The 17,793-nt window shown below is 41.7% G+C and overlaps 1 protein-coding gene across 1 annotated transcript in view; it reads left to right on the top strand.

The window, feature by feature from the left end:
• The window catches only part of ADGRV1 (adhesion G protein-coupled receptor V1), a 391,810-nt gene that overhangs the window by 156,506 nt on the left and 217,511 nt on the right, over positions 1–17,793 (top strand). Inside the window, exons 65-72 of the mRNA XM_075932856.1 lie at positions 1,512–1,660; positions 3,997–4,198; positions 4,867–5,086; positions 6,864–7,103; positions 10,448–10,597; positions 11,726–12,196; positions 13,306–13,449; positions 14,703–14,874. Of these exons, the coding sequence (XP_075788971.1) occupies positions 1,512–1,660; positions 3,997–4,198; positions 4,867–5,086; positions 6,864–7,103; positions 10,448–10,597; positions 11,726–12,196; positions 13,306–13,449; positions 14,703–14,874 (1,748 nt within the window). The remainder of the gene's footprint in view (positions 1–1,511; positions 1,661–3,996; positions 4,199–4,866; positions 5,087–6,863; positions 7,104–10,447; positions 10,598–11,725; positions 12,197–13,305; positions 13,450–14,702; positions 14,875–17,793) is intronic.

Below are 17,793 nucleotides of genomic sequence, written 5' to 3'. Positions count from 1 at the left end.
TATGCAAATGAAGCGGGGGGATTTAAATCTCTGCTTCATTTGCAAATGTGATGTATCTAATTTGCATCCCTTTTACGAAAAAGGGATGCAGTCTAGACACAGCCCTCTAGTATAATATGGGGATATATTGAAGGAAATGACAAAACAGAGATTTCTTCTTAATCTTAGCAGAAATAGTCCTTCATATCTTTACAGATGATGGAAAAAGTGTAAATAAATTAGAACCCTACCTAGAACTATATAGGAACCTCAGACAAAAACTTGTGAAATTAACTGTTTTGTAATTATAAGCTTATACAATAAAACACTACACTCAGATATATGGGCCTGCAACACTTCACTCTGTTGACAAAATGATACAATAGTGAAGTCCAAGACTGAACTAAATAAAAATCACACCCTATCAAACCTCACTAAGTCTCCTTACCATATAGCTCTTACCTTATGTTTTGAAAGAACCCAGGTCTCTGATGGGCTAATTGGCTGTCTTGTTGAATGACCAATGGCATTAACATTCCCATGAGCCATGATGACTGGCTGAAAACTCAGTCTATTTCCTGTAAATAAGTAAAATGTAGTATATTTGGGATAGTACTCTACCTATAACCTTGAGAAGGAGCGATTTTAATTTTTGAATAAATTTCATAGCAACTTTAGCTCTGAATTTCCAAGGCTCGGTCCTCAAAGCTTTTCTTCCTAGTTGCAGAGAGTTTGCTGATGGAAACTTTTCCCTGTGAAGAATGCATTCTCTTTGGCCAAATCCCACAAATTTATCACTCCTTGCAAATCCTTCGGTAACTGATATTTTTTCGTGTAGCTTTGCCCCTTCTACCTCTGATTTAAATTTGGCCTCTGTCACTCAGTGCATACCTGCCCACTAAACTGCATTTATTGGTATGGAACTAAATTTTACCTTGTCCAGTACTCTATAACTTTGGTACTATAGCATTTTTGTCATATTCGTATGCAGGAAGTCTGCTGAACATATCTACTACTGGTGTCCACACTGGGGACACTAATGTTAAATCTTGATCCCAAAAGGGATCCACAAATGCAGATCATTAGGACAACAGTGTATTCATAGAAGCTATGCACCAATAAGGGGAGACAGCACTAGCAACAACAGTCTATACTTGAACTTTTGTAAATTCAGGGCTTTAGGATTTATCTTTGAGATATAGTTTTATTAATAGATAGTTTTGTCACTGCCTGTTCTCACAGAACAATCAAGTTACTGTTTCTGTACTTCTCAAGTGTTAGTGAAATTGCACATAAAATTAAAAAGACATGACTGTGGGGAGACTTTTATTTTCAGGGATGAAAAAATCCCCAACCCCATCCAACACATGTTCTGCTTTTGAAAGGCATAGCTGAGAGGTAGGGAACTGTAACAATAACTATAAAGGAATCAAAGTACTTGTGGAATGTACAAAGAGTCATACAGGCATTTGGAGCTCATTTCCTTTTATAAAAGCTAATGCACCTTTATTTTCCTCTCATGCTCTTGCTAGTGGATTTGATTTTGCTGTTAGAGAAAATGGACTGCAAGTGGACCAGCCCCCGGGGATAGGAAACACTTCCACAGTTCACATTGTTATAAAGAAAAATGACAATGCGGAGGGCATCATTGAGTTCGATCCATCGTATATCAATCAGCAAGGTAGGCTAACATGTAATGTTATGCTGCTTTTTAAAATATAGACTTGTGGCTACAACACAAGGCTGTTAGTCAAGGCTCCTATTTTTCTTCTTGGCTCTGCCGCAAGCTTCATGTGTTTCTCCGGAAAATGATTTAACTTCTTCAATCCCTGCTTTCAGGCTTTTTTAAAAGGGGAAGAATAGTACTTAACACAAATCTGTTCCCTCACCTGCCTGGAGGAATTATTTTTTAAGGAGCAAGGGAATAGTACAGGCAGTCCCCGAGTTACGCAGATCCGAATTATGTCAGATCCGCACTTACGAACGTGGCTTTTCTCGCCCCGGAACTCGCGGGCGGCGGGACCATCCAGACGCGCAGTGGTCCCGTCATCGCGTCCTCCGGGGCGAGAAAAGCTGCTCCGGGTGTCCCTGGTCTGCTGGGGGGGTCACCAGCAGATCAGGGATACCCCGAGCAAAGCCTTGGAGGCGACGGGGTCCCGCGCCTCTGCGGCTTTGCTCGGGAGCAAAGCCTTGGAGGCGCGGGACACCACCACCTCTGTGGCTTTTCTCCGGGTCTCCCTGGTCTGCTCGGGGTGTCCCTGGTCTGCTGGGAGGGGTCCCCAGCAGACCAGGGACACCCCGAGCAAAGCCTTGGAGGCGCGAGACCCCTCCACCTCTGTGGCTTTGCTCCGGGTATCCCTGGTCTGCTGGGGACCACCCCCAGCGGACCAGAGACACCCGGAGCAAAGCCTTGGAGGCGCGGGACCCCGCCGCCTCCGCGGCTTTGCTCCGGGTCTCCCTGGTCTGCTGGGGTGGGGGAGCAGCTAGTGCGCCCCCCCCCCCAGCAGACCAGGCTTTTGTTGTGGATGCCTGGGGTAGAGCAGCTGGGGTGCTGCTGGGTTGTTCCTGGTGGGACCTACCCGGCAGCGCCCCAGCTGTTCTGTCCCAGGCTCCAGATTCAGCCGCTGTTGAAACTGATCAGTGGCTGATTCCAGGAAGCTGGGGGCAGAGCAACTCTGCCTCGGGCTTTCTGTAGTTAGCCCCTGGTCAGTTTCAGCAGCAGCGGCTGAATCTGGAGCCAGTTCCGAGTTACGTACAAATTCAACTTAAGAACAAACCTATAGTCCCTATCTTGTACGTAACCCGGGGACTGCCTGTATTATATTTTTCTTTAAGGAGAAAGGGAATAGTATTATATTTTTCATTATCAGTCATCATAGAAGAGAAAGGGCAAGTAGATTTTGTGCCTGGAGTGGTGTATTTTACACTCTAAGTAGGTATCATTCCAAAGTGGATGTTGTAAGACTTAATTCAATAGCAGTTATAAACCATTTGAGATCCTGAGAAAGAAATTGGTATAGAAGAGCAAAGTATTACCACTATGATTATTGTGACGTGTTACAGTCAAATGTTTGTATCTCATTATCATATACTTTTGAATGACTTACTGAGGTAAGTGAATCTCAGCTATAGCATGATGGAAATCTATAGAGGAACCCTGGAGATGACTTATTGAAATAAGTCTATGAAAATATCCACACCTTTATCATCACCACATTTGATTACTGCAATATAATGCTCTACTTAAGATTGTTCTTGGAGATTACCTGCAAGCTTCAACAAGTGTGAAATGTGACAGTCTCCCTACTGAGTTGAACAAGTAGTCTAAAGTATATTACATCTGAGTTTTGTGCATTCCACTAGCTAGCCATCTGCTTATGGATGCAGTTCAGTTCATGACTAGTAAAGCCTTACATTGTTTGAGATGTACTTTAAAACTATCTTGAATCTTTTCATGAACCATATTAATTGGGCATGCATTTATTTTTACATATTTCTGAAGATTGTAAATAACATAGTTGCTATAATTATACTGTACATTACAAATCTTTTATTAAGGGAACTATAAACAGACAAATCAAAATACATAGCAATGTGTTTTTCTCTGTTGTTTATTCAGTTATTAAAGTTTAAAATAATGTACATTGATTTTGATCCATGTTAAAAGTTGAGTGTTAAAAGAAGAACCTAAAAACATAAAACACTTACATGTTGTTCAAAGCTTCTCTGTCTACATGATTTTTAAAAAGTGCACATGATTGTGTTATGGGGAAGACATGATAATCAGTTTACTTATGTTATAACGTTAGTTGGTCTGTGGCTAATTTTCAGGAGCAGCTGGTTCAATTGCCTGAGTAGTTGATGCCCTTATGAGCATGAGTACACTAAGGACATATGTGTATAGTCACTTATATTGGGCTATACACATATGCTAAGTGGTCATTTATATAGTTTATGAATCTGCTTTGAAAAATTGCACTCTTATGTGCAGTAGTTCATTTTGAATTACTCTTGCAGTGGAAGAGGATGTTGGAATGATCATGATTCCTGTAGTGAGAAGGCGTGGAACTCATGGCTATGTGACAGCTGACTTTCTCTCTCGAGGTATTTCTGCACTTCCTAACGGTATTGACTACAGTGTCAATAATAACTCAATCATCTTTCTTCATGGCCAGAACCAGAGTTTTATCAGCATCTCTATTACAGATGATGATGAAAGGTAAAGGTATTGGATCTTTGTTTAGTTATTCATGTGTTAATCTGTAATTGTTTAGAAATCCAGGCTTAGCTAATTGCATGTTATGTACTTACACTTAGATTTGGAAAGAACACACCAATGAGTGTGCAGGGATATAAGAGAGCTCTTTGCTGCTGCTGTCAAATGACTGCATTACCTTTTATTTCATCTTTATGCAAAGAAAAAGAATAATCAACAATATGGTCACTGCTTCATGTGCATTTTAAAATATATATAGGTTGGACCTCTCTAGTCTGGCACTTTCAGTAGCTGACCAGTGCTGAACCAGAGAATTTGCCAAACAACCATTCAGTATTGTCTAGCAGCATTACCAACACTTCTACTGCTTAATCAGCTCTTAGAAGACATGTAGGATTAATTAGAGCTAAAGGAACAGTGCAGAACACTGAGCACCAGGCTGGTGGCTCTAAACAAACTGTATGGGACTGCAGGAAACTTGGCCACACCCATGGTAAGTGGACATCTGGTTAACTAAAATCATGCTGGACCACAGATGTTGCTGGACTAGAGAGTGTCAGACTAGAGGTTCAACCTGTATACAGCCAACAAGGCAACTTACTAGATTTTTGAGCTTTTCGTTTTACTCCAAGTTTTTTAATGTCTTAAAGACTCTGATCTCTTTGGCCCAGGGAGTTTGCGGAGCAGTTTGAAATCCAGCTGGTAGGAGCCACTGGAGGAGCAATCCTTGGACTCCACCTACTGAGCCAAGTCACTATTGCTAAGAGCGATTCCCCTAATGGACTTATCCGATTCCTTAACGAAAGCCAAATTATTCTTCCAAATCCCAGTTCATTGCAGACACTGTCCTTGGTGCTGGAAAGAACAGGAGGATTGATTGGAGATGCTCAGGTAGGCCTTGTCTTACAAAGCATTTATGTAGTTTACAATAAAAACAAGATATTTCCCTCTATAAAATCATGTTGAGATAAGGAATGTATGTAATTAAATTCAAGGGTTTTAAATGTATAATAGCAGTACTGTATTGCTACTTACATTTCCAAAGAATTGTACATTTGAGACTCTCAAAGTCCTTTATGCACACAAATGAATTTGGCCCCACTAAATCTATTGTAAAGTAGATACTATCTCTTTATTTATTATCTGCTTGAAGACCAGAAAATTAAGATGTCAAGAAATGAAGTGACTTGTCCCATGTCACACAACGAATGTATTAAAGAGCTGAGAATAAAACTTAGACGTGAATCTAGTCCCAAATTTATAGCCACATACCCAGGTGCACAATAGCCCAGAGCCCCTGTCAACATTCAGCACTACTAGCACTTCCCCTCCTGTCACCAATCATCAGAGCTTGTGAAGGGAGGTAGCATTGTGCCACTTGCATCAGTTCTGCTGCTCCTCTTCATCCTGACCCTGGCAGCTTCAATGGCATTTAAGTGACTCCATGACATCTGAGCCCCAGTCCTACACTTTATCCTCCAGACTGTCTGTCTTTGTCATTTATTGAGAGGTAGAATAATTGTTTAATATTGACCCTCATCTGGAACTACAAATACCAAGTGTTTGATTCTGCTGTCATACCAGCTTCACACTGGTGTGATTCCATTACATTCATTTACATTGGTTTAACAGAATGATCTTGTTCTGTTTACTTCAGTATACATATCTACAGCAATAATTTACTCTGATTGTATTTCCTTTTCTAAATATTTCAGATTTAATTGCAGCAAATGATCAGACATTATTTTAACTTAAATACATCAGTATGTTTTCCGTTCTGACTATTACACGTGGAATGCTTTCCAATGACTGGCCTGCTAAGCAAGTGCCCTCTCTATTTCTTCAAATCCCACCTCATGATCCATTTGCACCATGATGTTTTCCAGGGAAGACTTATTTTATTTACTTACTCATACTTACATAGTTTAAAAACCCAAACAAACATTCCTCACCCAAAAATCTACAAAACTCCACTTCTAAGTGATTTGGAGCTATCAAGCAGTGCATCTTATTCATGACCTCTCTTTTCTTTCCTTCCTAGTTTTCATTATGTTCTTTTCCTGTGTCTTTCCTTAAATTAGCCTACAAATCTTGTGAAGAACTATGCATGAGTTTTATTGTTTGCACTGTAAGAGGTCTCATTGACTTCAATGGGACTACTTATGACATAAAATTACACATGTGCCATAAGCTGTTGCAAGATTTTCAGGGAAGTAGAAGCTTCATGGAGCAAAGGTTTTATCTGGTGTGTTACTGCAGAGTATGGCAGGCAAGATACTAATCTTGAGTAGAGATTATGGGTTATACTGTAATAAGTTAGTAATAATGGAACATACTAAAATATACATATTTTTTCCTGTGTGCTCTTAATAATAGTTTCCATTCTTTCCTATTTATTAAAACCTGTGATTTTGAAGTTTTGTTTTAAGTAATACCTGTATTCAGAATAATCCTTCATTGCTTCTCTTCTGTCTGATAATTTTTAGAAAACACAGTGATTACAGAGAAGTTACAGAGATGTTAACTTACATTGTGTGTCATCTGTTCTCTTAGCAGCATAGTAGGACTATATAAGCATATACTTCTTAGTACAATAATGTAATACTGATACTTTCTCCCTTGGTTTATATTGACACAACTCTACAATTGAAACAAATGCTTTCCACAGGTTAATTGGGACATATTAGGACCCAATTCAGAAGAAGCATTATCCCTCCGGAACAGTGACATTGGGGACCCTGTGAATGGATCATTCTATTTTAGAGAGGGAGAAGGCGGTCTGAGAACTATTAGTCTGAAAATCTACCCTCATGGAGAAGTTGAAGTTCAGGAGGTCTTCATTATTAGGCTGAGCTTTGTGAAAGGTGAAACAGAAATAGACCCCAAGGCTACCAACATTACTCTAATAGTAAGTTGTTTCTTTTTTCCCTTGCAGATTGTTTTGCAAAAGTTTTTTAATTTAATCCAACAGATTCTTGGTTTGTCATTCAACTACTTCTTATGTCCTACCCAGCAACAGTGTTATAGAAGCAAGGAGGTAAAAGATCCATGAATCACAGCTAGTGTCTCTGCACCAATCTGGCCCTATTCCCTGCCACTTAGCTTTCTGAACTGCATTTTGTTTTGTTTTTTTAATTTAACCCTCTCTTTTCTGTTTCAGCTTCTATATGTAAAAGGAAATCAAGAAGAAATCTAGTTACAAAAATAAGAAATATTGGTAATGGGTTGAGAAGAAAGGAGAAGGATGATAGCAAGGAAAAATCCTTGCTGCAGCTACTTCACAGCTTAAGGGTTTCTGATAAGTGAGAGGAGAATCCTATGAGGAGCCAGTGGGGAAATGCAGCCAGTGGGGAAACAATTTTTCAGGGCTGTGCATTGAGGTCTTGCTCATAATTACTCTTCTCCTCTTCCCCCACCTTTCAGGGACCAAGTTTTGTTCCTCAGTCTGTTCCGTCACCTTGCAGTGCTTCCTGTTTTTTCAGCTGAATCCTGCCTGAAATAAATCTCATAGTCTAATAAAGGCCCTCAAATAATCTGAAGGGGGAGGGAGAGTAGTGGGCATAACAAACTGTATATGTGGCATCAGAAAGTGCAAAGCCACAGCAAAGAAGTTTCAGATCCTGGGTAGCCACTGCCATGTACTTCTGTTGCCTCCATTTCACCACCTTGCACATGACCCTTTCTCTGCATCTCTTGTCTGAGTCTTACCTCTTGAATGAGATGGTATCAGGGGAAGGTCCAAGAACTTGCACTGACTTCAACTCTTTATTGGCAATTCTACGTGTGATGGAAGTAGCGCCTAAATCTGCAGCAGGGCTCAGTCTCTGTATGTCTTTCAAAAACTTTCTCCTGCTACCCATTTTGGTCCCATCAACCAAGTCAGGATAAACATGGCAGGCTTTTGGTCCCTGTTTTCTACTCCAAGCTTTCTATAGAAAGCCAGAGATTCACAGAGGCATTTTGGATAACACGTTAAGCCTTTGTACATATATGCTGACCAGTAGGACAAACACTTTAATTATTGGATCTCTAAGTAGTTCAGGGAAGCTGTCTGGGAATTGGCAGATTCATTGCAAGTTAGTCCACAGCAAATTACTTTTGCAACTTTGCCTTGGAATGAAGAAAGATGAATATGGATGACATGGTCTTCTCTACCTCCAGAAGCTCTAATTTATTATCAGTTTACAGTAACTTCTACCCGCCAGTCAGAGACGTCCTGAAGGTTTACTCCATTCTTGTGTTTCCCATGGCACAACATTAAACAGGACCTATGCATAATTACTCTCTTAATATAGTCCTGCTTGTCTTTATGTGTTTGTGTGGCACACTTAACTAAAGGAAGTGCATGTCCTCCTTATGTGTGCTTTTAAGCCCTGTTCACAAGAAGTTAAAGATCTATGTCTTCCTCACTGTTGCTCGTACTGAGTTAAAGATCTGTGCCTGATGATGATGACTCTTTATTACCCATTATTTTTAATAATAAAACAGTTCTTGGAATCTCCCCAAGTTTATTCTGGATACTTAGTCCACTGAATGTATTGTTTTAGCTACACCGTGTCCTGATCTCACCATTGCAGGAGATGAAGCTTATCTTTCTAGATGACAAGCCAGCTCTGAAGTTCTAGTATCAGAAAAATTTAGGCCTTTTTTTAAGGTTGTTCCCAAGGACAGGATGCCATTAAAATCACTGTGGCTCAGTCAGTCAGATACTGTAGTCCATTAGCTTATGATCAGGCCATTCTATCTGGAAACTTCACAGGTTCAGAACTCACATCTCCCAACACTGTCATCTGGCATTATTAGTAGGAGCTGTTGAATCACTTATGTCTGACGTTTGTTGGTCATTAAAAGTACTTAGCTTCTCTTTCAGTGATATATACTGTCCCTGATTGCTGCTGTTGAGTAGAATGAAAGAAGAGGAACGTACGATAAGGGAAATTAGCCACTGATAATTCTGTTTATAATAGTTCTTTCTTCCTACATCCTTCCCCCTTTTCTTTGGAGAGTACCATTTGGAGTTTTCCCCCTGTGGTTTTAATATCTATTACTTTGCTTGAGAAGTCTCCAATAAGGAAGGAGAATGCATGGATTGATGATTATGTATTAGCCTTGATTGCCAGTTCTGTTGTGTGTGCATACTGTTTAAATATTGTGTTTGTGTGTGCATACACTGCATCCTAATCCTCCAGATATTATTTGGTGAATAAATATCACTAGTATTTGTTTAGCTCTGTTCACCAGTGTGCATTGTCTGGGATCTGGAGAGGCTATCTCTAGCAGGAAGGAGGGGGAATTCAGTCTCCAAAGCCATTAAATCAGTGGTGCCACTGCTGAGATTGCAAACTAGTGTTCCAATTAGTGTCCATTTGGATTCTGGTGAATGTTGTGACTTCTATTCACTAGGAGCTGGGTTGAATCCAATAAATCAGTTCACTTCCATTACCATACCAAAGTTAAGAATCAGAAACCTAGATGTGAAGTGTTCTGTGTCACACTACGCAGGTACCATCCAGTCCAACAATTGTTAATTTCGAAATTTCCTGCTGCAATGCGAATCCAGTAAGCTGCTTGTTCTGTCCTTCAAGACTAAAGAGGATGATAGATTCCCATCCTCTTCGTGATGTTAACACTACAAAAGAGAACACACTCAGATTCCTTAATTTCTCTTATTTTTAGTATTTATTTTCAAAGTCTTTTATCATTTCCTTTTATCTTTGAAGTCTTCCCAGATCATATATGTCATTTTAAAAAAGAATTGTTGGAAGCTGAGTAAAGCTTGACCAGTGCCTCTGTAAGCACTGCTAAGCAGAATAGAGTAATTAGCTTACTTTATTTATACATACTCCCATTATTACAAACCAAGAGGTCCTGTTTCCTGATAGCATAATATTACTGACTTGCATTCAATTTATAATCCACAGTAATACACTGATCTTTCTTTGTGACTTTCATAGGATTTTTCCATTAAACAACTGGTCTTAGTAGATTTAGTGTAGCTACCTATCTGTGGTGTTTGTTTGTTTGTTTGATACTAGATCATTTTATTCTGGAATCACGGCTCTCCTATTGGTTATTTTTCTTTTCATACATTCTCCATTTCAGCTGCCTCGGTACTCTCAGATTTGTTAGGGAAAAATGTTGGGATGGTTAATGGATTTGTGAGTTGTTGAATCCAGCATCAAGTTCCCAAGTGGTGCTTAAATTAAATAGTGTTATATTCCCCTGACCCATATTTTATTTGCTGCTTTCTAGATACAGAAATTTGGAGACCCCAATGGAATTGTGCAGTTTGCTCCTGAATCATTGTCTAGTAAGAACTATGAGGAACCATCAGCATTGAAAGGGCCAGAGAATATTACACTTTTCATCAAACGAGTCCAAGGCACTCTGGGGAACATACGGGTATTGTTAATCTCATTTGTGGGTACTTACAATATAATCCCAAGTCTTCCTCCATTAGAATGCATATAGGAGAGCAGGTGCAATCCAGAGCTGTCTTAAGTCTTTTGATTGCTCACTCCTCATTCTGTGTTCATGTATTTCTTTTGGAGATGGCATAATTGAAGGAGGGGTTTGGCCCTACTAGTTAGTGTGTGGAGAGTCATGTCCAATTTCTATAATGATCAGACAAAATGTGAGCAACCAGTGCTCGTTTTGACACACTCTTCCCCCTTCTCTTCTGCTATGCTTATGACAGGTGAATATTTAAAAATACATTCTAAACCAAAGTAATATCTTTTAGAAAGAGAGCAACATACACTGCATCTTCTCAGACAACTGCATGCCATACAGCAGATGGAAATGGGCCTTTGTATTTTGAACAGTTACTAAATTACTTGGCAGTTGCCTCCTAAATTTCTTCAGAACTCTGCAAGCTGTTTGTAATATAATACCATGGACTCCCTTTTTGGTGCAATCATTTTTTGGTGTTCTTTTTAGAAAAAGTATCCATTATCTTATAAAATGGACATTATCTGTGGAATTTTCTTTTTAAAAATATCTGATATTGATGGAGAAGTAAGGGTTTTCCTGTTCTCATTTGGCTGGAATTCTTTACAGAGGGAAAAGATTAAAAAAAAAAAACCCCAAAACCTAAAATAAAAATTTTGCACTCTACCGTAAGGAACATTTGGCCTGCTTTATATGTACCTGGAATTGTTTGCTGTATGTCTGCAGAGGTCAAAGACCCATATCCTGGATTTTAAGTACTTTGTCATTCTTAAAACAAAAAATACTGGGGATTCGAGAGACAAAGAACAGCAGAGGAGTCTTGACCATTAACAAGAAACTTTGAAAGAAGACCTAAAAATCCTGTAAAATAAATATTTAAGAATATCCAAAATGAACACCACCACGTTCAGGTCACTGAGGGAAAGCGGGGAAGGAGGGAAAGCAGATTGTGGCCCTGATTTTGGTTACTTTACCTATTTCTTTTTTATATTGCCTTGTTAACTGTTGTACCTTCTGCTCCACATGCCTGACTGCAGAGGGGTTCCAAGTTAGTAAACAATGTGTTGTCACTTATTTCAGGTTCACTGGACGCTGAGTAGTGATTCTGATACTACAGGAGACTTCCTTGCCACTAGGGGTTCTGTCTCCATTGCTGACAAGCAGAATGCAGCGGAGATCGTTATTCATCTGTTACCAGATGACGTTCCAGAAGTAGATGAGAATTATGTGGTGGAGCTGGTTTCAGTGGAAGGAGGAGCAGATTTGGATCAGGAAAAGAGAGCTTTAAGATTCACTGTATTAGCAAATGATGAACCACATGGAGTGTTTGCCGTGTACTCTGATAGACAGTCAATACTGGTAGAGAGAGACCTGAGCCGGCACATTGAGATGAATGTAACTCGACATGGTGGGGCATTCGGAGATGTGAGCGTTGAGTACCGAATCTCATCTCATCGAGAACTACTAATGACACCTGAGAATACAGTAGGATGTGTGCTAGTGAGAGATGGTGCCAACTTTGGTGTGAAGAGAGTGCCAATAAGCAGCCAGGTCTGTAGTGTCCTTTAGACTTCTCTAGTGTTGTTACCTAAATATATGCCTACATCGTTTTTAGAATGTTACTGAATAAGACATTTGATGGTGATGAACAGTATATGTTGGTAGGGGGAGAGAGAGACATTTTTGATCATCTGGATTTTGCATTATTTATGGACAGTTGTGTTCAAAGAAAATGTGGTTTTCAGAATAAGAATGAAGTATAAAACCAAGGCTGTGTGTATTCCTGAGCCTGCACCTATATCCCTTTCTGTGCATCATTCATGTTTTCAGTGTTAAATTATGTTGTGTAGGTGCAAAACTTCTCCCGAGTATGCTTTCGGAAGGGGCTATTTACTGGAGAAAGCTGCTTGGTTCTGAAAGACTGAATCCTCAGGCTTGTAGTAGCCTCAACAGCTGGTATTTGCCCTCATATGTGGGTTGATGTGCATAGCTTTAAATACACTAGCCTCACTCTGCTCTGTGCTCTACATTTCCTATTCTGTGACTGAGTTCCAGAGCAGGTACTGTGTGAACCTATAAGAAGAGATAATCCCTGCACCAAAGACTTACTGGTCTCGTCTACATTGGCCCCTTTTCCGAAAGGGTCATGTTAATTTCACAGGTCGTAATAGGGAAATCCGCGGGGGATTTAAATATCCCCCGCGGCATTTAAATAAAAATGTCCGCTGCTTCAAAGGAATAAGATCCTCCGGAAAAGGGCTTTTTTTCCGGAGGATTGGGGCCAGTGTAGACGCTCTTTTCCGGCTTTTCTAAAAGCCGGAAAAAAGCGGCGGACATTTTTATTTAAATGCCGCGGGGGATATTTAAATCCCCCGCGGATTTCTCCATTACGACCTGTGAAATTAACATGCCCCTTTCGGAAAAGGGGCCAGTGTAGACGTAGCCATATTGTATAAAACTGCTGTTAGTCAGCCTTCAAGTATTGACATTTGTGTAATGATTTTGATGAAGATACATTTCAAACTGCTTGCAAGTATAATGCTTCTCAGTGTAGGGTCCTATTTAAAGGAGCTACAGGTGGTTTCTGTTACTTAATTGAATAGAGTAGTTTTCAGCTGAATAAAATTACTGGCTTTAACATTTAAATGGTTCCATTAAAGGTGTTTCTCTTACTGGGCTTGAATGTCACTCTGGAACTGACCAACGCAAGCCTGATCAATAGAAGTGCCAATTATGTGCCTACAATAATAGAAAGAGCAAAATCAGCTACTTTTCTCATTCCGGAAGAAGCAGCCAATTCTCAGGTAACAGCCAGGCTGCAGAGAAACAAGTTTACCACTAGAGGGCAAGTCCAAATAGTTCTGTTACTAGAGGCCTGGGTATTGGATTTTTATGCTGCTAACATTTGTTTTGTGATCAAAATCAGTTTAATGGCTGACAGCCATCACAGCTGTTACCTCTATAGTACATATCCAGGATCTAATAAACATTTTACAACACCTCAAAAATTTTATATATATAGTTTCTGAATGTATTAATTTTTGACACATTTTTAAAAAGGCCCTTTAATCTGTTAACTGTGAAAGTAGCTGGTATATCGTACTAGACATGTTTGCAGTTAATCAATGCCTGTGTTTTCATAAAGCTGAAGAATTAAGAATTTTAAGAAAAAAACGTTGAGTCCAGACAATAGCCTTTCTTTAGGTTAAGTAGTGAATCTTATATCTTGCTTAGTAGAATATGTCAAGAAAGATTTAACACTGTTTGCAAATATAAAGCTTGACACTATTGCATTGTGTTAGCTATACAGAGTCAAATTCTGCTCCAGCATATTTTATTGTGGTTATATGGAGGTAAATAATGACAAGATTGGTCCATAATAAAGGGTGCTCTGCCTCAGTTTCCTTCCCAATATGCTGGAAACAGATAATATCATATCAATGTCTTACCTCTTAAATTCTATTGATATTTATATTAAATTATTTCAGATCTTTTGTCTTGGATCTTCCTTCCTTCCTCAATTTATAATTTAACTTTATTCACATAATTCTTTTGTTAAGCTTTCTTTATTACCATGTGGATGCCACTTATATTACCACTTTTAGAATAACCCTTTTAGCTCCAGTTGTAGCTCAAAAACAAAGCCAATGGCTGGAATGAATATCTGCTGAACAGTATCATTTAACCTTAGCCTTTTTTCATCAAAGTTACAACTGATAATTTATTTTCTGTCTGTATGCACACCTACAAACCACATAAAAGCTCCTTTCCAAGAGGGTTAAGGAAGCTCCTCCCCCCTCTCCCGCGCCACTTAAGAATAGATATCATGTACTTATTTATACATTGGCATCTTTTAACACAGAAATCTGAGAGTCCTGTTGATTACCTGTTTCCAGAACTACGAGTGAGTCTCAGAAATCTTGAAGTTAGATTTATATATAGTTATATTTCTACTAAACACACACACACACACACACACACACACACACACACACACACATGCAGTATTAGATATTCCCATTTTGTTCTAATAGAAACATGTTATATGTTTCTCTAGGTTGGTTTTGAGTCTCTTATTTTACAACTTACAAACATTGCAAAAGGGACAGGCCAAGCTGTGATCATCAGAAAAGGAGTGTATGGCTCTGTAACAGTTAGCTGGACTTCTGGATACCCACTTCATTCAATCCCGGAGTTTGTTCATCCTGGCAATATTACACCTGGATTTGGTGAGTACTGTCATCTTATAGTATACTCAGAGCTACAGAATTTCGATGTCTGATTAGCTCCACTTCAGTTGTTGCTCTAATATTTTTGTATAGCTCATGCTCCCTTTTTTAAATAAGATATCATTGTTAGAATAAAAGGTATGGTCTGATTTTTTTTTCTGTAAGCAGTAAGGGTTCTTTTTGAATAAGGAAAACCTCATGTACACCTCAGTGTAGGGATGGGCAATAATTTTTGATGGGGTCTGGGAGGAGGTATGGGTGAAGGAGAGCATTCTGACATGGGAAAGAAGTGTAGGAGGGGATGCAGCAACTAGGAAGGAATTGTCACCTGGAGGAGGGGGGTGCAGAGGGTTTGGTTGATGACATAGGGCAGGAGGGTTGATCAGCTGGAACAGGGAGTTGGGGCGCAAGAAAGGGCATGGGGTGTCAGTGACAGGCTCTGTCTGGGAGGCATTTACCTTGGCAGATCCCAGCCAGCAGTCCTGCAGGATCCTGAGGCAGGATCCCTGCCTGCCAGCAGCTCCAGATCACTTAAAGTGTTTGTCTGCTCCCTATGGTGCTTTGCTTCAGAGGTGGGTGAGGTGGGGAGGAAAGGTGGTGGTCCTATTGGCCAGAGCAGAGAAATTGTGCTGGGGGCAGGGGCATCACATGAAGCCTCCCCCCCCAGTGCTAAGGTCAGAGTGCTGCTTAAAGTGGAGTGAGGCAGCTCTGTGCCCGAAGGTCCTGACAGGGCAGCCCCTGGGCCAAATCCAGCCCATGGGCTGCATCTTGCTCACCCCTACCTTAGTGAGATATGCACTTTGTTATATCTCTAAGAACTGCTTTATAAATATAAGGGGACTGTTAGCCCCTTACTAAAACTCTGTGGGAGTTTTTGGTTCGCCAGCTCCCAGTGTCAAAAGGGGAAGGGTCCATGAGAAATTAGGGCCCTGAGACTGACAGACCCCAGAGACAATGGAAAGCAGCCAACACTCCAGCTCGGCCTGATTGACAGGTAGGACAGGCCAGTGAGGAAAGTGAGAGGCCAGGCCCCGGCCTCCATGTGAGCTGGGATTGTTCTGGGTCTCTCTGAGCAAGGAGAGAGCTGAGAGACTGCTAAGAGGAGCAAGCGGTATGGAGAAGAAGTCCTGCAGCAACAGAGCCAGGCACAGACAGCCCAAGGAGTGCAAGCTGTGCTGAGGGGCAGTTTTGCAGCAACAGAGCCAGGCACACACAGCTCAAGGAGCGCATACCCTGTGTTGAGCAGCAGACCGGCAGTACTCAGAGAGCCAAAAGGGACAGAGAAGCAACGCAAGGAGCTGAAGACTGGCAAAGCAGCACAGCTTGCGGCTGGGTGTGGTGAGCAGCTGGGACCAGCAAAGTGTGGGGAGAGGCTCTGGGCAGGGAGATATCACCAGCCAAGAGGCCCAGCAGGCCAGACTGGGAGAGAGGTCTGGCCACTTAGGGTATGTCTACACTACAAAGTTAATTCGAACTAACGGACGTTAGTTTGAATTAACTTTGATAGGCGCTACACTAGCGCTCCGCTAGTTCGAACTTAATTCAAACTAGCGGAGCGCTTAGTTCGAACTAGGTAAACCTCATTATACGAGGACTAAGCCTAGTTCGAACTTACTAGTTCGAATTAAGGGCTGTGTAGCCCCTTAATTTGAACTAGTGGGAGGCTAGCCCTCCCCAGCTTTCCCTGGTGGCCACTCAGGCCAACACCAGGGAAACTCTATTGCTCCCTTCCCGGCCCCGGACCCCTTAAAGGGGCACGGGCTGGCTACGGTGCCCGTGCCAGGTGCAAGCCTGCCAGCAGACCCTGCCAGCCAGCCAGACCCTGCACCTGGCACGGCTCGAGCCAGGCACCCGGTGCCCCCTCCCTCTCTCCCTCCCCGTCTTCCCGGGACCAGGCTGGCAGCTCCCGGGAGCTTGCCCGGGACCGCAAGAGGAGGGCACCTGCCTGGTCTAATGCGGACATCGTGGACCTTGTCCACGACCTCCGCACTAGGCACAGGAAAGTGGCCATCTAGGGCAGGAGAGCTGCCAGCCTGGCCACCCAGGAGCAGGTGTGCATGAAAATCAAGGTGGTCCACTGAGATCCCCGACCCTGAGCCCTGAGCTTACTATGGCCGTACTGAGTCAGACCAAAGGTCCATCTAGCCCAGTAGCCTGTCTGCCGACAGCGGCCAACCCTAGGGATCCTGGAGGGGATGGACCGAAGACAGTGACCAAGCCATTTGTCTCATGCCATCCCTCTCCAGCCTTCCACAAACTTTGGGCAGGGACACCACTCCTACCCCCTGGCTAATACCACTCCATGGACCCAACCTCCATGACTTTATCTCACTTCTCTTTAAACTCTGTTCTAGTTCTAGCCTTCACAGCCTCCTGCAGCAAGGAGTTCCACAGGTTGACTCTTTGCTTTGTGAAGAAGAACTTTCTGTTATTAGTTTGAAGCCTGCTACCCATTCCTTTCCTTTGGTGTCCTCTAGCCCTTCTATTATGGGAACTAATGAAGAACTTTTCTTGATGCACCCTCTCCACCCCACTCATGCTTTTATAGACCTCTATCATATCCCCCCTCAGTCTCCTCTTTTCTAAACTGAAAAGTCCCAGTCTCTTTAGCCTCTCTTCATATGGGACCTCTTCCAAACCTGAGATCATTTTAGTTGCCCTCCCCTCTCCTACCCTTTCTCTTCCCCTCTCCCACATCCTTTTCCCAGTCTCCCCGAGTTTTGTTCAATAAAGAGAGATTCTATTTTTGACCACACGTTTACTTTATTTTGTACATCAGGAAGGGGGGCTAGGGAAGGGTAAGTGGAAGGAGGTGAGGGAGGAATGGGGTATGAGCCCCTGATGGGGAGGACTGAGCTGGCTCTGCGGGCTTCTGGGGGTGGAAGTTCTCCTGCAGCCCCCCAATTACCCCCTCTCCCC

This window comes from Pelodiscus sinensis, chromosome 6 (assembly GCF_049634645.1).
Source record: "Pelodiscus sinensis isolate JC-2024 chromosome 6, ASM4963464v1, whole genome shotgun sequence".
In the NCBI taxonomy this organism is placed as follows: domain Eukaryota; kingdom Metazoa; phylum Chordata; order Testudines; family Trionychidae; genus Pelodiscus; species Pelodiscus sinensis.
Note: the sequence above shows the minus strand (reverse complement) of the source record. Positions and strands in the feature narration are given on the sequence as shown.